The sequence below is a fragment of the Microtus pennsylvanicus genome, chromosome 2 (genome assembly GCF_037038515.1).
Source record: "Microtus pennsylvanicus isolate mMicPen1 chromosome 2, mMicPen1.hap1, whole genome shotgun sequence".
NCBI classification, from domain to species: domain Eukaryota; kingdom Metazoa; phylum Chordata; class Mammalia; order Rodentia; family Cricetidae; genus Microtus; species Microtus pennsylvanicus.
In genome coordinates, this window is record NC_134580.1 from 110520187 (window position 1) to 110541994 (window position 21808).

The 21808-nt window shown below is 45.7% G+C and overlaps 1 protein-coding gene across 2 annotated transcripts in view; it reads left to right on the forward strand.

Annotated features, from left to right (window-relative positions):
- Cds2 (CDP-diacylglycerol synthase 2) overlaps positions 1–21808 on the forward strand; it is a 47391-nt gene that overhangs the window by 9459 nt on the left and 16124 nt on the right. The window contains exons 2-7 of one of the 2 annotated variants that reach the window (XM_075962255.1): positions 6513–6625; positions 16575–16711; positions 17756–17852; positions 18864–18961; positions 20707–20846; positions 21127–21185. In XM_075962255.1, coding sequence (XP_075818370.1) covers positions 17796–17852; positions 18864–18961; positions 20707–20846; positions 21127–21185 — 354 coding nt within the window. In that variant the 5' untranslated portion in view covers positions 6513–6625; positions 16575–16711; positions 17756–17795. The remainder of the gene's footprint in view (positions 1–6512; positions 6626–16574; positions 16712–17755; positions 17853–18863; positions 18962–20706; positions 20847–21126; positions 21186–21808) is intronic. The other variant, XM_075962254.1, reaches the window with a different exon arrangement.

The following is a 21808-nucleotide window of genomic DNA, read 5'->3' on the forward strand; positions in this document are numbered from 1 at the left end:
GTGTTGTGTGCTGAGCCTTAGTCTATTAAACTAGTTAATTTAAATTGTTTTTAAATATTTGGCTATTGTAAGTCACGATGTATGAGAGTTGTGGTTAAAAAAAAATACAGCACTAAACTCTTATTCATGCATGATCTCCATGGCAGATTCTTTTGTTTAGAATTACTGACCCAGAAAAGGATGTCCATTGTTTAAGCCTTTGATACAATTGATGCATTTCCTTCTACAGGAAGTTCATAGTTTCCACAGTGTGTTTGTAATCTTTCCTTCACTTGCTTCTTGATTTTCAAGGGAAGTGTTTTAGCCTGGCAAGGACAATGCAGACTTGGGGGTTGGCTTGCCTGGTTTATACTGCAGTGCTGTACCAATTTGCCATCTGAACAGTGGACTGGGAATGGTGGCTTATTAATTGTTCTGAGGCACTTTCCTTCTCCACATGAAACATACTTTAGAACAAGCTACCTATTTTCTCTAGAGAAATTTTTACCTGACTCTGGATATATAGGTGAATAAAGTAGATATACAAATCAAACATTTAACCAAGTTCATAAGTTTATTTTAGGGACAGGGACATCCCTAATAGCTTAACCATCAATTTGCTAGCTACATGAGCATGAGGAACTGAGTTTGGTACCCAGAACCCATCCAAACAAGCTAGACATGGTGGCACATCTTGTAATCTACATCTATGGAGGCAGACAGATGACTCTGAAGCCAGCCAGCCTAGCTTACTCAAGTTCCAGGCTTACGACAGGCTTGTCTCAAAAACAAAGCAAATGACTCCTTAGTAATGACATTTGAAGTTGACCTCTGGCCTTCACATATGTATATACACATATGCAAACATATACAAGCTGCCACACTAACACATGCGTACATTCATGCACATATAAATTTTATTTATTTTTTTTACATTTATGTATGGGGTTGAGCAATGGTGTGTATATGATCATAGGATCACTTGTTGAAATCAGTTCTTTCCTTCCATCATGTGGTTTTCAGGGACTCAAACTCACACTGTAAGACTTGGTAGCAACACCTTTATCACTGAGCCACCTCCTCAGCTCCAGTAGTTTTCTTTTTCTTTTTTTTTTTTAAATATTTTTTTAAATATTTATTTACTATGTATACAATATTCTGCCTGTATGCCTGAAGGCCAGAAGAGGGCGCCAGACCTCTTTACAGATGGTTGTGAGCCACCATGTGGTTGCTGGGAATTGAACTCAGGACCTTTGGAAGAGCAGGCAATGCTCTTAACCACTGAGCCATCTCTCCAGCCCTCCAGTAGTTTTCTTTAAAGTTTCTATACATTTAATTTTTGTTCTTTAAACACAAAAGCATATGTATGTGAGTTGGATGCTCTTATTTTTTTATTGTTTTTCTTGAGCTATATATTTTTTTCCATTCCCCCTTTTTTTCTCCCCTGCCTTCTGCCTTCCCCTGCGATCCCCAAATTCTCAATTTACTCAGGAAATCTTGTCTTTTTCTGCTTCCCATGTAGATTAGATCCATGTAAGTCTCACTTAGGGTCCTCATTGTGGTCTAGGTTCTCTGAGATTGAATTGTAGACTGTTTTTTTCTTTGCTCTATGTCTAAAAGCCACTTATGAGTGAGCACATTTGATATTTGTTTTTCTGGGTCTGGGTTACCTCACTTAGTATAATGTTTTCTAGATCCATCCATTTGCCCGCAAATTTCAAGATGTCATTTTTTCCACTGTGTAGTACTCCATTATGTAAATGTACCACATTTTCCTTATCCATTCTTCGGTCGAAGGTCATTTAGGTTGTTTCCAGTTTCTGGCTATGACAAATAATGCTGCTATGAACATAGTTGAACACATGTCCTTGTGGCACAATTGAGCATCCTTTGGATATATATGTATATATGTATACACACCCACCCACCCACACCCACCCAAAGTGTATTGATGGGTCTTGAGGTAGGTTGCTTCCTAATTTTCTGAGAAATCGCCGTACTGATTTCCAAAACTGCTGTGCAAGTTTGTACTCCCACCAGCAATGGAGGTGTGTTCTCTTTACCCAACATCCTCTCAAGCATAAGTTGTCACCAGTGTTTTGATCTTGCCATTCTTACAGGTGTAAGATGGAATCTCAGAATTGTTTTGATTTGCATTTCTCTGATGACTAAGGATGTTGAACATTTCCTTAAGTGTCTTTCAGCCATTTTAGATTCCTCTCTTGAGAGTTCTCTGTTTAGGTCTGTACTCCATTTCTTTTTTATTGGATTATGTGATCTTTTGGTGTCCAATTTCTTGAGTTCTTTGTATATTTTGGAGATCAGACCTCTGTCTGATGTGGGGTTGGTGAAGATCTTTTCCCATTCTGTAGGCTGCTGTTTTTGTCTTGTTGACCGTGTCCTTTGCTTTACAGAAGCTTTTCAGGTTCAGGAGGTCCCATTTATTAATTGTTTCTCTCAGTGTCTGTGCTGCTGGGGTTCTATTTAGGAAGTGGTTCCCTGTGCCAATGCGTTCAAGTGTACTTCCCACTTTCTCTTCTATAAGGTTCAGTGTGGTTGGCTTTTATGTTGAGGTCTTTGATCCATTTGGACTTGAGTTTTGTGCATGGTGATAGATATGGGTCTATTTTCATGTTTTCTTATACATGTTTATATCTAGTTATGCCGGCACCACTTGTTAAATATATTTTCTTTTTTCCATTTCATATTTTTTGCTTCTTTATCAAAGATCAGGTGTTCGAAGATGTGTGGATTGATATCCGGGTCTTCTGTTCGGTTCCATTGGTCCTCCTGACTGTTATGCCAATACCAGGCTCTTTTCGGTACTGTAGCTCTGTAGTAGTGTTTGAAGTCAAGGATTGTGATGCCTCCAGAAGTTCTTTTATTGTACATGATTGTTTGGGCTATTCTGGGGTTTTGGCTTTTCTATATGAAGTTGAGTACCATTCTTTCGAGGTCTTTGAAGAATTTTGCTGAGATTTTGATGGGCATTGCGTTGAATCTGTAATTAGGGCTCTCTTATTGTCATTAAATATCATGACCAAAAACAACTGGGGAGGATTTATTTCTGCTTACAACTCTGGTCACACTCCATAACTGAGGGAAGTCAGGCAGGAACCTGGAGGCAGGAGCTGATATAGAGGCCATGAAGAAGTTTTTTCCTTCTGGCTTGTTTGGCCTGCTTTTGTATATAGTACCCAGGAATTCCAGCCCAGGGAGAGCACTGTTTACAGTGAGTTGGGCTCTTCCACTTCAGTCAGCAATCAAGAAAATGCACACAGGCCAATCTGATGGAGGCATTCTCTTTTCTCTTCTCTCTCCCTCTCCCTCCGTCCCTCCCTCTGTCCATCCAAGACAGAGTTCTTTGTGTAGCCCTGGCTGTCCTGGAACTAGTTCTGTAGAGCAGGCTGACCTGGCGCTCACAGGGATCCTCTGCTCCTTGAGTGTTGGGATTGATTAAAGGCGTGCACCACCACTGCCTGGCAAGGGGGCATTTTCTTGATTTGAGATTCCCTCTTCCAAAATGACCTAGCTTGTGTCAGGTTAACCTAACACTAGTCATCACATTGAACCAAATAGTTGAGTAGGGTAAGTTTGTCTTTATAGGAAGTGGCAAAGGAGTGATATAGAGCATTAAGGACTGGGGAATGATATAGATCTGTGGTCAGGCCCTGGGTTCAATCTCCATTATTACCAAAACAATAATGGAGCAGTTTCAGCCTGGATTGAATTAATGGAATGAGATAGTAATTGTGCTCTCATAGAGGTAGCCAGATATATTCTGTAGCTTCTGATGGAGGAGTGTTCTTAGAAAAGTCCTACTTGCCAGTGATCAGAGCTTTTTGTTGTAAAGACTAACTGACAGGAAATTGAAGGACAGAAGAACACGCTGTAAAGCCCGACTGGACTAATGGCCTGGGTGCTTCTGTAAATAAATGCTCAGAAATGCATTGCTTCCCCCATGGAACAAGACAAGGTTGTCCACTCTCTCCATATCTATTCAGTATAGTTCTTGGGGTTCTTGCTAGAGCAATAAGACACCAAAGGGAGATCGAGGGGATACAAATTGGAAAAGAAGTCAAACTCTCACTGTTCGCTATGATACGATAGTTTACATAAGTGATCCCAAAAATTCTACCAAGGAACTTCTACAACTCATAAACACTTGCAGTAATGTAGCAGGATACATGATTAACTCCAAAAAAGTCAGCGCCTAGAGTTCTTGAGGCTTGCATACTGTGGAAGCGGAGCATCCTGGGGCAGTGTGAAATGAGGTCCACAGAGCCCCAGCCTCTCTGTCAAACTCTCAGGACCCTCCAGCCATTTCTATACCATCTTCCTCTGCTTCTGTGGATATCACTGTCCACATCTCCACTGGGTGGCATCTCCTGCCATCTTCTCAGCAGATGGTCTTAGGTTTGCCTCTTAGATTTCTGCAGCCGCCGTGTGTGTGTTGGACTCACAGGCCTGACTTTCTTGCAGACTTGGTCATGGACTCCTTTCAGATGGCTGGACCCAGTATCAGGAGGTTGAGGTTGAGTTGGTGCTAAATCAGCTGTGAAGATTAACAACTGCTTGGGCAGTGAGAAGCAGGCCTGGGATTTAGGGAGGAGTTAGTGAGGAAGGTGGTGTGAAGCACAGAGAAAATTGGCCCGTCAGTGTTTTATTTTAGTGCTGAAGTACCAGGTAAATATGTGTTAATGCTTAATTAACACACCAAGTATTTTATTTAAAAGTGCTTAGGAGATAAGAAATAAATAAAATCAAGCAGTTCAAATATTCAGTGTTTGGATATACCACAGAATAGTAATTAAAAACCCAAGTTGAGCCGGGCGGTGGTGGCGCACGCCTTTAATCCCAGCACTCGGGAGGCAGAGGCAGGCGGATCTCTGTGAGTTCGAGACCAGCCTGGTCTACAAGAGCTAGTGCCAGGACAGGCTCCAAAGCCACAGAGAAACCCTGTCTCAAAAAACCAAAAAAAAAAAAAAAAACCAAAAAAACCCAAGTTGATAAAAATGTAATTTTGCACATTAATTATTCTTCCTGGGTAGGTTAGTAGGTAAAATTTTAATATTATTTCCAATTAAAATTTACCAAAATGTCTCACATTAACTGAGTTTATTAAATATAAATTCAAAACATAGAATTAAATGAAATGCCCTCTTAAGATATACATCACTGGTGACATTGACTTAGGTATTTTTGTTCACTCCAGGGGGAGGGAATGGTGGGACCACTAAACCGCCACTCTTCCTCTTAGCCTGACATTGCTCCGGGCTCCCCAGTTGTGTGGTAACTTTGAGGACATTGAGGCCCGTGCTGACTGGCCTTTAGTTGTTAGTAATCTGGTTTATATCTCCGAGACAGGATTTCCCATTTGTCTATCACTGATGCTCTTTAGTTTCCCATTTGTCTATCACTGATGCTCTTTTTAGAAAGTCCTTGAACCCTATTGGGAGTTTGTCTTCAAACAGAACCTTTGCCTTATTGGTTGTTGTTCTTCTGAGGATTATTCAGGGAAGTAGGCTTCTAAAAGAGTACATTTGGTACAGGTGAGCCTCACAGTGAATACGGGCAACGGGAAAAGCTGTTCTTCAGAGTGTATCATGCAGGGGTTTAGTGTGGTGCTGCAGGTCACACCCAGGGCCTAGCATATGCTACCCGAGTGCTCTTCCACTGAACTATACCCTCAAACTCAAGATTTTCATTGTTAAAAGGGTGTCTTTTTTCTGCCCCGTCATCCTTGTTGGCCCCAACACTAGGGTTTTCATCTGTGTGTGTCAGCTTCCATGTTCATGTGAATTGGGAATAAAAGCTTCACAAAACAATACTTTGCTGGCTGTCCTGAAATTCTCTGTAGACCAGGCTGGCTTCGAACTCAGAGGTCTGCCTGCCTCTGCCTCCTGAGTGCTGTAATTAAAGGTGTCACCACATCCCTGCTACAAAACAGTAATCTGGCCGGGCGATGGTGGTGCACACCTTTAATCCTAGCACTCGGGAGGCAGAGGCAGGCGGATCTCTGTGAGTTCGAGACCAGCCTGGTCTACAGAGCTAGTTTCAGGACAAGCTCCAAAGCCACAGAGAAACCCTGTCTCGAAAAACCAAAAAAAAAGAAAAACCAAAAAAAAAACCAAAAACAAAACAGTAATCTGTGAACATGTCAAAGTTTGCTGCTCTTTGATTTTATCGTATCTACTCTTTCTGTAAATCCTTGTTGAACTCTAACAGATGTGCAGAAATGTCCACTCATGGTAATTTCACAGTGACTTTTCATAAATTAAGCCCGTACCTTTAGCCACATCAGATCAAACAGAACATCCCCAGTCCCTGGGGGTGGGGGGCTCCTGTGTGATGTCTTCTGTTTACTCACCTCTCTCTTGGAAGCCACCTGCGTTCTGGTACGTGTGTATGTGTGGCTAGTTGTGACCCACTAAATTAATTTCAAGACCTAGTGAGTCTCAATGTGCTACTTGAAAAAAATATAGTCATATTTTATCTAATTATTCTTGAAATAGGAATTTTCTTTTTTGTAGATGAAAAAGATGAAGTCCAAGATGACTTGATTTCTCCCAGGATCATGGCTTGTGCTGTTTGTCTTGTTCCCATGTCATCTTCTTCCTGAGATGAAGAGTGTCTTGTTTAGAAGGTCAGTTGTAGCTGTTTTGTTTTATACTCAGCTTGTCCCTCTTTTGTGCTTACAGAATAGATGTTCATTAGGAAGACAGTTTTCGTGAGTTGCCGATATTAGCACTCTGAGCATGAGTCGATCCATGTGCATGTTGTTTTGGAAGCTTTCTTGACATCTGTCCTCTGGTCTCAGAATAGCCACAGCTGGGTTCCTTACATCAAATGTCGGCGGTGTTTTTGGCAGTGCTTACCCGTGCTGCGTTGTATGACTTCACTGTAGCCTTGGTTCTGAACACAAGACAAAAGCATTTTGCAGTGTACATACTGTTGCATCATGCAATGTGACATTCTGCTTGAAATGTTTCAATGCAGATTTAGGACTATCATATGTTATGCACTGATGTGTTTCTGTTGTTGTTGCTTTGTTGTTTTTCTTTTCTCCCTGTACACATAGTTTTCTGCTCTTGTAGAAACATAATGGCTCAGTGGTTAAGAGGGGATACTGCTTGTGCAGAGGACCTGAGTTCAGTTGCCAGCACCAATGGTGGGTGGATTATAACTGCATAGTAATTTCAACTGTAAGGAAATCCAGTGCCCTCTGTGGCCTCTGTGGGCATTGCACCCACATGGTGCATACTGCCTCCCCTCATCTACCCATAGTTAAAAACAAAATCTTAACAAAAAAGAAACATAATGATTTAATTGTGGGAAACAAAGAATTTTAAACACCTTCTGTGTTTTAACAGAAGACTTATTTTTAATTACATGTGTGAGTGTGTGTGTATGTGTCTGCCTGTCTGTCTGTATATGGGTATGCACATGTGAATGCAGGTGCTCCCGCAGAGGCACAGGATCTTCAGCAGCCGGAGGTACAGATGCTTGTGACCCCCACCAGGCAAGGTTGCTGGGAACTGAATTCAGGTCCGCTGGAAGAGTCTTGAGGTGCATCATTAGGTTGTTTGAGAACTCACTAGTTTTTAAATGCGAGCTCTCATTTAGAATGGCTGCAGGAGACAGAGCTGGAAGTTTAGCCAAGATCTGATCCTAAGGGAGTTTGAAAGGATTTAGACATAATACTTGGAGACTGGGCTACTCTGCAAGAGGTCTAGGGTGGAGGAGCAAGTTAGTTTCTTTTCTATTCCTGTGATAAAACACCATGATCAAGGCCACTTAGAGTAGAAAGAATTTATTTGGGTTTACAGTTCCAGAGGGCTAGAGGCCTTGGTGGTGGAGTAAGGCGTGACTGCTGAAGCAGCAGCTGAGAGCTTGCACCTTGAGCTGCAAAAAGGAGGCAGAGAGAGTAAACTAGGAATGGAGTTTTTAAACTCTCAAAGCCTGCCCCCTCCAGAAAAGCCACTTCCTAATCATACCCAGACATCACCAACTTGGACCAAGTATTCAAATGCCCCGACCTAGGGGAACATCTCATTCAAACTACCTCAGGGAGGGGTGAGATTAGCTGTTCCTCCCTGGCTGCTGAGTCAGAGTGGGGAGTAGGGTTCAGGGCTGGAGGAATGTAGCTAGTTGGGCTGTTGACATTATCAGAGGAGGGTGATGATACTAACTTCAATTCAGGAGTCACAGAGGTAATAAGGTAAAATGTAGCCAAGCCTTTAATCCCAGCACTCCGGAGGCAGAGGCAGGTGGATCTCTGTGAGTTCAAGGCCAGCCTGGTCTACAGAGCTAGTTCCAGGACAGCTAGGACTGTTTCACAGAGAAATCCTGTCTCAAAAACAAACAAACAAACAAACAAACAAAAGACCAACAATAAAAAAAGATGAATTGTAGCTGAAACCAGTTTGGGAGGTAGCTTTTAGAAATTTAGTGATGGGTGTAAGGATTGTGGGAGAAGTCACATTTCACACTAGGAAATTCAAGGTGAATGCCACCATTTGCTAAGATAAATTACACAGTAGGAGGAGGGGATTGTAAAGGAACTGGTAGATTTGGTTTTGGACACGTGGAAAATTTTAGGTACCGTTAGGTATTTGGACATAAATGCCTGGAATATAGCTTAGTGGTATAGAAAGCTTGCCTAGCATGTACAAAGCCCTGGGTTTGGTCTCCAGTAACCCCCACCACCACAACCCCCCCGCCGCCAAAGGAGAAGGACAGTGGAGGCCTGATTTGAGTGAGATTACTTAGAGCATGTCCAGTGGTAGAACAACTTCCTGAGGGACCCCCAAATTAAGGGACAAGCTGAGAAAGAAGAACTGCTGAAGAAAAGGCTGGCTGAGATAGCCTGGCCAGAGAGGCAGATGGCAGACCAGGAGACTGTGCTGCTTGGAAGCCAGAATTTTTTTTTTCTTTCTTCTTTTTAATAGCAGTGTCAGAAGCTGCAGAGCTGAGGATGGAGCATTCAGAGGATTCAGTGATGGTTCTGTTGATGACCGGGCTTAGATGAAATTGGCTGGCTGTGCTCTGAGGATGGTGCAGCCAGGGACTGCTTTTCCCTAAGGTTTTCTGTGGAGTAGGGAAGAAAGCCCATTAATTGGATGACCTTTTAGAAGTTGTGTCTTGTTGAGCCTGCTTAGATGGCTGGGAGGAAGTGGTGAGAAGAGGGAGGAGGATGAGCAGTGGGGTGAGGCACTGGGTCAGGCATGCGCATGGCAACCGCCCAGGGTAGCTTTCCAGAGCCCCGATGGGGTACATGGTCATCAATGCTGTGTCCTCTGCAAACATACCTTATCCCTTTTAAATAGTTTTGCCTGGATTGGTGAAATGGTTTACAGTCAATTAGGTTTTTAAAAGCTGAATCTGCACACCCTCCCCTGCCTTGATGTTTCTCTGAGTGCTATGCTGGTAAGGAGAGCCTGTAATGACTTTCATCTCGCTGAGTGGACTTTCTGTAATCTCAGTATTGGTTGAAACTTTTAGGAGGCAGGGTATGCTGTGGTGGGGGTGTCTCTGTGAGGGCTCAGAAAAGATACCCCAATGTATCTTTTTAACTAAGTCTCAGGACCAGCATCTTTTGGTGCTTCTCTCCTATGGTCACTCCTAGCTCTCCTGACGCCCAGAGGAACTTTCTTTAATGTTCTGGAATGGCCAGCAGAGTTGCAGTTATAACTTTCTTTTCCCAGATTTCTCAGCAGCGAGCTGCTTAACCACATCACAGGAAGAAGGACTTGACTCCATGCAGGGTAGACTTGGTCAGTTAGCACCGGCTCTCATTTCCCTCAGAATTGCCAGTGTGCTCGTGAAGAGTGTAGATAATAAGTTTCTGTTTCCTGGGGTCATGAGTGTTCACTGCCCTGTGATTGCCCTTCCCTCTGGAGATAAAGTCTTTGTGCCGCCTTTCCTGTTGCTCTCTGTAGGGCAGGGAGGAAGTTCTCTTTGCTTCTACAGGTCCAGACTCATAGTAAACTCGTCTTTGACCTTTTCTTCAGACATATGAACTTGTCAAATGGGATTAGTATTAAAAAGGGCTAGAAGTATTTCTTTGTTCTCCCTAACAGTTGTCCCCGCCGCCCATACAGTACACATGTAGGCGTTCATCTTTTTGTCCTGTGAGAACTCAGATGGAAACCCATAGAGGACATGGGGATCCTGACGTTCCTTAAGCAGTTTCTCTCCCAGGGTCTTGTCTCATAAGTGGGGGAGTTGACTGTGCTGGCAGCTGGCCAAGGCTTCTTTAAGATGGCAGGGCTAGGTCTTTGCTCTAGGAGGAGGCTTGCAGTTTACATGGAAAGCAGTGTAAAAGACAGGTTGTGAGTTGTGGAGTCACTTCAGTCGTGAACTTACAGATTGGGACCAGAGAGAGGAGAGCTTGGGGAGCCACCACTTGACGTTTCCTTGGGGATGAAGGATGAGCCCGATGGTTGGTTCTGCTTGTCTCCTTGCCCCCAGGTTTTAGCTCTTCTTAGACAAACTAAGGTAAAATGTGAAGTTTTTAGCAAGATAAAAGAGAATTAGTGTCTGGTAAAGAAACGGGGTGTAGAATAGGATGAGTGAGTTCCAGTTACCCGGGTTCCTAGTCCACAGGGACTTCCGTCTTCCTGGGCCCCAGTCACACTTCTTCTAACGGTCAGAATGTCACATGGGGAGCATCAAAAGGTTGCTGCTTTTGTGAGCCCAAGGCAGTCCTTCATGAAATCCTGAGAATTGAGTGGGAATGAGAAGGAAGTAGGTGTAAGTCAACAACAGGGGTTCTACCTAGAAAGCAGTAGCAGGCATGAGTTAGCATGGGCTGTTGTGGGTGAGTTACCATAGGCTGTTGCGGGCTGAGTGAGGTTGCACCACAGCAAAGTCCAGACCTTGACACGAGGCTTCCTTGTTCACCCACTGGCTCGCTGCTTCCTTCCACCATCTTTCTGTTGGAGCCAGACTTCTCTGCTGTTCTGAGACTTGTGTGCTCCTGGGCTGGGGGTACAATGACAGTGTCTTTTTGCTTGGCTCTTGGTGTCCAGGACTCTCTCTGTGTCCTCACTCTAAGTGCGTCGCCTCTCCCTGAAGGGTCTATGAATCCAGAGGGACGGTTTTCACTTCCTTGCAGAGAGGAGCTGTTTCCTGTTTACATCAGCAACCCCACTCCTCTGAGACTGGCTCAGGGACTGTGGGAGGATGGGTGGAGGCTGAGGGGCTGCTCTGCTTATCTTCTGCTCTGGGCTCGGGGGAGTAGAAAGGAAGGAAGGCTCTTGGGAAGGAGGAGGGGCCCTGGGAGCAACCTGTTCCTCACGCACTGACCTGTGCCCATCCAGGAAGGAGGCAGGAGTGGGTTCCAGGAGCACCGAGTAGCAATGGAGGCAGGCTGGGTGTTGTCCATGTGAGCTGGGAGTTGGTGAGGGTGCTGTATTTTCAGTAGAATAGTATAAGGTCTTGAATGTGGGTTCAAGAGGAACACTAAGATGGATTGTTGGGTACATGGAGTTTATTTGAAGAGTTATTAGTTCATGGACAGACAGAAAACAGCATTGCATGGGTTCTGAGGAGAGCTCAGGCCCCAGCATCAGACAAAAACAGCGTGATAGGCCTGAGCAGACCACAGCACCGTCAGCCGTCCTCTCAGATACCCCACAAGAACTGAGATGCTGACTCTGAGTGACTAGACTCCCAGGTGTCAGGATCTCATCTGGGAAGTGACACAGCAAAGAGCACCGGTGTCACTTACCTGCTTCCCACGTTCCCTGCCTCCTGCACGGGACTCTGACACCCTGGCTGCAGCTTGTGCTAGGAAACCACCCATTCTTAGAAACATAGGAGAGACCCAGGGTCTGGAGAGATGGCTCAGTGGTTAAGAGCATTCGCTGCTTTTCCAGAAGAACCAGTTCAGTTCTCAGCACCCACATGGTGGCTCACAGCCGTCTGTAACTCTGTTTCCAGAGAATGCAACCATAGCATAATGCCTGCTCTATGCACTAAGTTATGGTTCACGAGGCGGGCAAGGAGCTGGGGATTGAAACACACACACAGCCACATGCAGAGTCATGGGCCATCCTTGAAACAAGAACGCCAAGAATGCTCCCTTGAGTCAAGAATGCCCCTTTATTGTGTTCCAGGGCAGATTATACAGGGTCTCCTTGACTAATGGCCATGCTCTAACTCTCAGCTGCAAGCCCACCAGAAACCACTCTCCTGTCTCGTGCTCAGAGCAACTGCAAGCACAGGAAAACAAGTTGTTTACAGGAAATTCAGGGTCTGGGGGTCCACAGTCCCCAACATCCAACACCCTCTTCTGGTCTCCAAGGGCATTAAGCATGCATATGTTGTACATAATGCATGCAGAGAACAAAACACTTATATGTATAAAATAAAATAACAAATCTGTAGAGGAGGAGACCCTCATTTCCGTATTGTGTACATCCTAGTGGAGAGTGAGCACATACATGTATTGTTGCTTTAACAGGTAGCCTGCATGTGTTAGAGATTACACACTGGCTTAAGGAATCTTAAATTTTTTTGGGGGGGGGCTGCCTATATGAAATAAGGAAACTCGGCAGGCAAATGGTGCATTCAAATAATTTGTTAGTTCTCCAGCCCAATGTTTTTCTCTCTACCCTTCCTCCTTTGTGTGATGTCCAGGTTGGCTAGGTGTTTAAGGTTCTCTTGCTTCTGAACTGTGTGCTTTGGGCGTGTTACTGAGAGGTGGGCGTGGGAGAGACTGACAGGGTAGCCACAGCAACATGTGAGGTAAGGGAGTCTTCTCCCTATTGTAAGACCAGAGAGGGAGATGCCTGCTAAGTGTGACGGACATGAGTCAGCCTTGCTTCCCAGACTGAAGCTCCTGTGGAAGGTTTTTCTGGGCTTTTGTCTTTCTTGGTATCTCCTGGAGCGCAGCACTTCTGAATTTTTAGTTTTGTAAATTATATTTATTTACTCATTAGGGGGTGGGGGCATATGTGGAGGCCAGAGGATAACTTTTTTTTTTAAAGATTTATTTATTTATTATGTACACAGTGTTCTGGTGCCAGCAGACCAGAAAAGGGCACCAGATCTCATTATAGATGGTTGGGAACCACCATGTGGTTGCTGAGAATTGAACTCAGGACCTCTGGAAAAACAGGCAGTGCTTTTAAACACTGAGCCATCTATCTCACCAGCCCCAGAGGACAACTTTTATGGAAGTCAGTTCTCTCCTTTCAGCTTGTGGGTTCCAGAGATTGAACTCAGGTCATCAGCTTGACAGCAGCTGTCTTTACCCACTAAGCCATCTTCCTGGCTCCACATCTGATTTAAAATAAACAAAACAAAACAAGAAACAACCAACCCAAAACGTTAAAATTTTCATGTGTGTGCTACATGTGTGTTGGTCCCTGGTGAGGTCAGAAGAGGGCGTCAGACCTCTTGCAGCTGGAGTAACAGACAGATGTGAGTGCTGTGAGCTGACCTTGGGTCCTCAGGAAGAGCAGCCAGCCCTCTTCACTGCAGAGCACCCCCCCCCCCCCCCATTTTTCTCTGAAGAGTGTGCTGCTTTTATTCTGGGCCAGGATTTGGCTCCAGGTCCCTGCCTTCTGCCCACTGGGGAAGCTGCTGTGGACACTCCATTTCCTCGTGTCCACATGAGCAGCTGCTTTCTTGAGTTGGAGGCCTTTGCCTGTGAGTTGAGGAGAGGCCAGAAAACCTGCAGGCTGTAGGCTCTCACAAGTTTCTTGTCCCTTGGTGAACTTGGTCCTGAGCGCCGTGCCTGGGTGTGAGTGTGCGTAGCTGGAGAGGTGTCAGCATAGGAGCGTGGTGTCAGCAATGGTTGTTGGCCTTTTGTCTAGCGAGTACTCCTAGGCGGGGCTCCAAGGTGTTTATTCAGAGAGATCCTGAGGTTGCTCATTGGAGGCAGGTGAGACCTAGGGAGTTCCCTTCCTGCAGGCTTGTTCCTTCTAGACCTACTCCATTTCTTAGTCCTTCATTCTAGTCACCTTAGGGTCTTGGGAGTAACACAATCAAAGAACTTTGCGATAGTTCTTTATCTCCTTTTACTGACTTGTATTTCAGAACGCCTCTTCTTCTTTTAAGAAGTAGAATCAGGTTTGGGAAGGTGTAGTATCAGGCTTGAGGTTCATAAAAGGCCCATGGAGACTTATTCTGTTTTTGAGACAGTTTTACTATGTATCCTTGACTGACTTGAAGGCCTCGGTCCCAGAGTAGACTCCCTGCCTCAACCTTCTGGGCTGAGATCTCAGGATTGCAGGCGGGTAGGTGCTGCTCTGCCTGACCAGAGAGGTTCTTAGCATCCTCCCCTTGCTTCCCCAGCTCTACCTCTGTTTTTGTTCTTTTCTGCCTGGGGACCCAGCAGTCTTTGTGAGTCTCCTTGACAACAGGATAGATAAGCTAAAAATAACCTTGCGCTGGGCTTTCTCTGGTGCTTGGCTCAGTTCCTGGGGCATCTAGATGCTCCCAGAGTATGTCAGTGAGTGGCTTACTGGGTGGGGATGCTCGTGTTTGGAAGCCTGAGGTCCAGGAATCAGAACTAGATAACACCACATGGCATTGTTATCTTGTCCTCCTTACCTAGTCGGTGGCCAGTGCTGTGGGAATGTAAATGTTAAAGAGTGGAAACTGCCAGGACTTCCGTGTGTCTCTGTGACAGTGGAGCAGGATATAACTCTGGTGGAATTTGCTTCTCTCTCTCCTCGGGGAATACCTATGCTAGACTGGAGGCTATAGAGCAGTGGTAGTAAGGTAGTGTGCCTGCCTGGCATGTGCAAGGCCCTCGGTTTAATCTCCAGGCTGTAAAATAAAGCAAAACAGCACATAAAAAAGGAACTCCCAAGGATGAGGAGGGCCTCTCCTGAGCCCCTTTCATAAAATGGAAATATAAGGATTCAGAGCCATCTGGGTCAGTGGTGACAAGCTGTGGCTTCTCCTCACTGGGTGTGCTGTGTCTGTAGGTCTTTTACCAGAGCCAGCTGTCTCTTAATGACAACAGCCCATGCTAGCCAAGACCCCATGTCAGGGCTGATCACAATTGTAACCGGTTTAGCTGTAGCTGCTTTTCTTAGGGCAGCGGCTGGGTCTCTCTGTCACACCCTCCCTTTCCTCCTCTACCCATTAGCAGGCATTTTACTGTGGACCAGGCACGAGGAAACGAGAACAAGATGTCGTGGTCCAATGTTTCGAAGTTGCCCGGGAAACAGTTTTATAAAAGAAGGTTCACTGTGAGCAGCATTGAGAGGGAAGGTCCCAGGGTGACGAGAACATGAGGCTGAGGGAGAGAACATGTCTGTGACAGAGTTCTTAAATAAAAAGGGTACATTTAAAACATTTTACAAACTAGTAAGACAGAAAGCTCAGAAGAAAAAAGCTTACCAATAGCTTGACAAACATTTCACAAAAGATATAACACTGGTCAATAATCATGAAATTATGTATGGGAGAGAGTAAAATTTATTTAACTTTTAAAAAGTGACAGTTTCTGTGTCCTATTTCACAAGGTTTTGAAGATTTAATAAAATGTCTGTCATTTTTAGTTTTTTTTTTTAATTTCTTGGTGAAGAATGAAATGATTTCCAGACTGAAAGAAAATATAGTGGGGTGGGCATGTTGAAGTTAGAAAAGGTGGGTTAGTATGTGGCACTGGGCCACAGGGGCTTCCCAGAGCCCGTTTCTTGTCTGTGTCTCCTTTCCTCCCAGTTCTGCTCTGAACTCACACTGTGTTGGGTTGGAGACAGTCCACAGATTGCCAAGAGTGCTGCTGGTCAGTTCTCAGGGACCTGATTCCCCTCCTCTTCTCACAGCACCCGGACCAATTGCTCCCAAGATGGTTTGTAGGACCAGGATAGTCTGTGGCTGGTGTGCTTTTGTTCCTCCCACTCAGGCAGGGGACAAGGTCAGTGCTACAGGTGTTTCCTGGAGGATAATCCTGTGTGCAGAATTTGCTGATGTCCAGCCTCCTGTGTGAGGCGGAGGGAGGGACCCAGTTTTGGCTAGAGCATTGACTTGAATGGACCAGAACGTGGGGCTTTACTCTGGTTGTGGCAGCTCTCACAGTGTATTCTTGTGAGGGTCAGAAGTCTCCTGGGCTTTGGGGCATGGCGGTATTTACTAGTCTCTGGGGGCAAGAAGCCACAAATTTGGCTTCTTCTGAGAGCCTGGACAGTGCCACTGGCCACTCTGGAACTGTATGCCACGACACAGGAGAGGCTGCACTCTCAGGTTCAAGTGCTGGTGGAGAGGGGTTTTCAGAAGTGGAGAGTTGTTTCTGGGTGCTTGTGCCCTGACAGGGATGAGCCTGGGATACTTAGATAATGGCAGGCTCATGGGCAGGCCCTCAGGAAGTTAGTCGCAGCCTCCTCCTTTTTGCCTTCTCCGGATACAAGTGAGCCATGTCTGTCTTCTCATACCCCCGCTCCCCATGGTGTGCACGGCACAGATGCCTCTTCTCAGAACACTGTCAGGATTACTGCGTGCCATCTGCTCTGTCACCTCACTGTGCCAGGTGCTCTTTGAGCCTTTTTCCGTGGATCTTCCATGATAGCCACTCACTTCTTAGTAGTTAACCCAGCATTTTTGACCTTTGCTCTTCTGTTTTTGCTGTGTAGGAATTGGAGTCAGAAGCGAAGATAGATGGAGAGACTGCATCAGACAGTGAGAGCCGAGCAGAAGCAGCTCCCCCACCAGCCCCCATAGATGACACCCCAGAGGTCCTTAACAGGGCCCTTTCCAACTTGTCTTCAAGGTAACCAACTTAGTGGTGACCGAGCCAGTTGCATGAAAGGCTGAGGTTTTTAGGGTTTCTGGTTCAAGATTATTTTCTCTCCACATATATCCGCATATATTTCTTTCAGTTCTCAAGGGAGAACTAAGAAGTGTCTCAGCTTAAGTGAATCAGGGGTAAAACTCTTGACTCAAGAAAACCAGTCCCCTAAACACCAGCTGTGTGTGTATGAGAAGCACAAATCGTAAGACTCCAGAGCATTCTCTGGAAGTGTTTATGTGCCTTCTGTGGGTAAGGGCATCATGGATCCTGGGTTGAAAGCCCAGCTTACCATTAGCTTGCTGCAGGATCTGTTTTCCTTTTTTTTTTCTTTCCTCAATTTATTTGTATAGAGTGTTCTATCTGCAGGCCAGAAGAGGCACCAGATCTCATCACAGATGGTGTGAGCCACCATGTGGTTGCTGAGAATTGAACTCAGAACCTCTGGAAGAGCAGCCAGTGCTCTTAACCTCTGAGCCATCTCTCCAGCTCCCTGTTTCCATTTCTAAGCATAATATGTACAAATATTATATGCTGATTTAAAAATGCCAGTTGAAATAAAACCTATTTAGACTGTTGTGTTGAGGGTTGGGTGGGTTAATGCATAAAGTTCTTATAGATACGCCTGTTGCATGTTTGTGATAGTTGGTACTCTCTCTGTCTAAGACAACTGTTATCATTGTGATTTCAGGGCCATGCCATGAAGAAGCCAACTCTAGGGGGAAAAAAATGATTTTAGACTTAGAAATGGCCATGGAAGCCATCCATGTAGACACAGGAGCAGAGCACACTGTCTTACCCGCTGGCTCTCCGCACACTGCCCTCAGACTGTGAGGTGTGTGCTCGTGTGGCTTCTGCACCTGCTGAGCTTGGCTGTGAACAGACAGTGGTGCCAGGTCCTGCCCTCCCCAGCTGTGCCTCTGCTCCTGAGAGGATCACTACCTGCAGGGCCCTCGAGTCTCACTTCCTTTAGGCTTGTGTTCTGGTTCTCCCTGGGCTTCTAATGGGTCTTTCTCTCTCGCCTAGATGGAAGAACTGGTGGGTGAGAGGCATCCTGACTTTGGCCATGATTGCATTTTTCTTCATTATCATTTACCTGGGACCAATGGTTTTGATGATGATTGTAAGTACCGTTGACAAGCCATGATAGTGCTGCATCAGCTTTACCTGTGGGGTTGGCCGTCTGCAGTGCCTGCTGCCAGTAGTGCCTTGTGTTGGGTTGGTTTTGAGAATGCTTGGAGCCCCAAGTTTCTCAGAAGCTTCTGTCCTAGAGCATAGCCTCCTCCCATTTCTCGTATGCCGGCTGTAGGGTCAGTGGCATGAAGGACCCTGGCTGCTGGTTTGTGTGAGATTCCGGTTTTGTTTCTTGTTTTCCTGGGGCTTTACTCACAGACTCAGAACTTTGATTAAGAATTTGCAGTTCACAGGAGTTGAATCTTCCTACCTGTTTTAGTTTGGCCTTCTGTTGCTATGATAAACACCATGACCAAAGGCAACTTGGGGAGGAAAGGGTTTACATGTCCTGATCACAGTCTGTCATGCAGGAAGCCAGGGCAGGAAACTGGAGGCAGGAGCTAGAGCAGAGACAATGAGGAACACTGCTCGGTGGCTTGCTCCCCATGACTTGCTCAGTCTGCTTTCTTATACATCCCAGGATCCCCTGCCCAGTGATGGCAGCACCCACAGTGACTGGGCCTTCCACGGCAATCATCAGTCAGGAAACTGCTCCACAGGATGGCCTACAGGCCAGTCTAGTAGAGGCGTTTTTCTCAGTTGAGCTTCACTCTTCTCAGATGTCGCTAGTTTGTGTCAGGTGGACAAAAATGTAATCAACACAGTCATTACAGACAGTTCTAGGTGGTGACAGCTGGATGCTGAGCAAAGCAGCGGAGCCCCTAACGTATATATTCAAGCTCAAAGTGGGAAGAGGATTGACTGAGTCCTGGAAGGTTCTAGAGTAAAAGGTTAATGAGGACACTAGGACTGTGCATCTTCCTATGAGAAATTGTGAAGTAGAGGTCTGTATTACCCTGGGGTGGTCTGAGACAAAGGGGGAACATCTCTTAAGTACCATGACTGTGCTGAAGGCCTGTGAGGACCCTAGGAAGAGCTCTCCGATTTCTCTGTTTTTCAGGTGATGTGTGTTCAGATTAAGTGTTTCCACGAGATAATCACCATTGGCTACAATGTATACCACTCCTATGACCTGCCCTGGTTCAGGACCCTCAGCTGGTAAGCTCTCTTGGTCCATGGGGCACCTTGCTTGATGTGGGTGATGTGATTGGTGGTAGGAGATTACAGAGTGACGGTGGAGACAGCCATTGCCACAGACTTGCACGGTATCTTTGAGTCTGTGTCTTTCATAGGCTGGATTGTATGGCTGTCTCTGAGGAGTCTTCAGTAGCTGATGTCTTCCCTAGAAGAAACAGATGTGTCTGGGCCTGAGTCTACCTCAGTAGTAGGATTCCTTAGTTCCTGCAGCCAGGGATGGCAGTTTGTGTCCCCACCTGAGATCAGTGTAGTTTTATGCTGCAACCCAGCACCTCACTGGACTCACTGGACTCACTGGGAGCTGGCAGGTTCTGGTGTCAGTGCTGCTGTCTCTGGAACTTGATTTCCTCATCAGTACAACAGATCATTGAGGCTTCATCTGTTGGAACCATTCTTCCTCTAAGGCACTCATGGTGCCAGCGTGGTGATGATCTGAGCTCCTTCAGAGACTGTTTTTTCTTCTCTAAAAAGACTTGGCTGCCTAACAGCAAAAGCTAAATAAAGAACTGTAGCATGTATGATTTCTGAGCCCCTTCCTGACCCACCTGCTGTTGGCTCCCCTGTTCTCAGGTGGTGCTATTCTAGCAGAGCGGGGAAGACTCACTGACTATGCTAACTGCTTTGGGACTTAATGGACTGATGGTACTGATTTGTGCATGAGAAACGTGGTGATGACCAAGGAAGCTGACTTGCTCAGTCGTGGGTACACTCTTCCATGTGTTTCACATCACTCAACAGTACAAGCTGACTCTCAGCCCCCACCTGCCCTTGGGATTGCTCTCTGGGCCAGATGTTCTCTTTGTGGCTGTTCTACAGTTAGACAGCTGTGTTTTGAATTTTGTTACATACTCAGGAGGCCTGACCCTTGCTATGGTCACTTTGCAAAGAAAGTTTTTCCACACAATGGAAAATAAACCCAGTGTGTGGGTTTTTCGTAATTGAGAGATGGGAAAGAGAAGCTCTTTGGTTTCTTTTGTTGAGGGCTTGGGCTTGAGCTGATGCAGCATGATCCCGTATCCAGAAGCATAATGGAGCTGTTGGTTGTGGCTCCCCCCTCTTGTTCCTCCAGTTGAAGAGAGGATGCAAACAAATGCATAGTTAATGCTAGGTGAAGGATTTGGGTCACAGCCAGGCTTCCAAAGGAGGATATGTCCTGAGACGAAGCCCAGGTGCCTAATGAAGTCATTAGCTACTGCCTGCTATAGAAAATGTGATGTGGTAATGGATATCAGGTCATGCTTCATCTATCTATCTACCTATCTGTCCGTCCATCCATCCACCCATCCACCCATCTATCCCTCCCCCCCCCCCTCATCTACTTAAAATGGTGTTGGAGCAATGAATGAAAACAATGGATAGATGAAGGGGTGTTCCAAGCAAGGAAGAGATAAAGCAGAACAGATAGTGACAAGGCCAAGTGAGCCACTTTTGACAGAAATGGGGAGATCCTGTGCGAAGTCGGAGTGACCCTAGGAGGTGGGCTGAGGCACACTTTGGAGGGTCCCAAGATTGGCTGTGGGAACACCACAAAGGGGGGGGGGGAACAGACTTCCAGGTTTGTAATAAAGGGAGAGTAAAGTAAAATGTGCCATAAATTTCTAGATCAGTTCTCAAGATGGTGGGCTGTTCCCTTTTCGAGGTTTTCTGAGAGCTCATGGAGGAGGGCTGCACACAGTTCCCTGGCACTGCCTTCTCATCATTTCCAGGTACTTCCTTCTGTGTGTAAACTACTTCTTCTATGGCGAGACAGTGACGGATTACTTCTTCACTCTGGTCCAAAGAGAGGAGCCCTTGCGAATTCTCAGTAAATACCACCGGTTCATTTCCTTTACCCTGTATCTCACAGGTATGTATCGTGTGCTTCCCCAGTTCTCCTCTGGGCATTGTGTTCCTCTGTTTCATTTGTACGAGTTGGTTAAAATTTTGTGATGTCAACTGACCATGCTAGGAAGCAAGCTAACAGCTTGATTACATTGCTGTAAGCTAATTTTCCCTGTGGGCTATGAAATCTCTGTACTGCTTAATTGTTACAAGTAAGTTAGTCAGTAGACCACTTAACTCAGCTAAAGAAAAAGAGGAAGAAATGCAGTGTGAGTCATTTGATCTTCTCTCCTGTCTCCAACTAGGGTTCTGCATGTTTGTGCTGAGTCTAGTTAAGAAGCATTACCGACTGCAGTTCTACATGGTAAGGGGAGTGTGTGTGTGGGGGGGAGTATGAATGTGCATTTTATGTTTGTGAGAGAGAGATTGAAATTGATTTCTTGATTCACTTGAAGATCTGCAGAGACTAACGAGGCAAGTTTGTTGGCCTGATGATCTGTAGAAACTAATTAGGCCTTTGATGTTCTGTAACAAATCAAAACTTGATATGGCTTGTTCTGTATTCATCTAGAACATAGAGCAGGGAGACAAGAGTCCTGCAGACCAGACTCTCCTTACACCCTCAGAGGTCTTTCCTCTGAAGGTGGGCTCCAGGGAGGGCCATGCTGCAGCCGTGGAGGCACTGCTGCAGAGCCTCCATCTCATTCATTGTTGGTGCTGGTCATTCCTTGCCTCGGCCTGAGACAGTCTCTGTGAGTGGGAAAATGAAATGTCCCAGGCTCGAGAGCGGGAAAGAACCCATTCACTAGTAGGAGGCAGACCCTGCTGGTTTCTGTTATTGTTTGGTTGGGTATGATGATGTAACTTAGACTGGTCCCACATTTACAATCCTCCTGCCTCTGAAGCGCTGAGATTTCAGGCATGCCTTACCCATGTCTGACTTAGTCCCTGCTTTGATGGGACAGTCACTGGGAAGGACTATGCTAC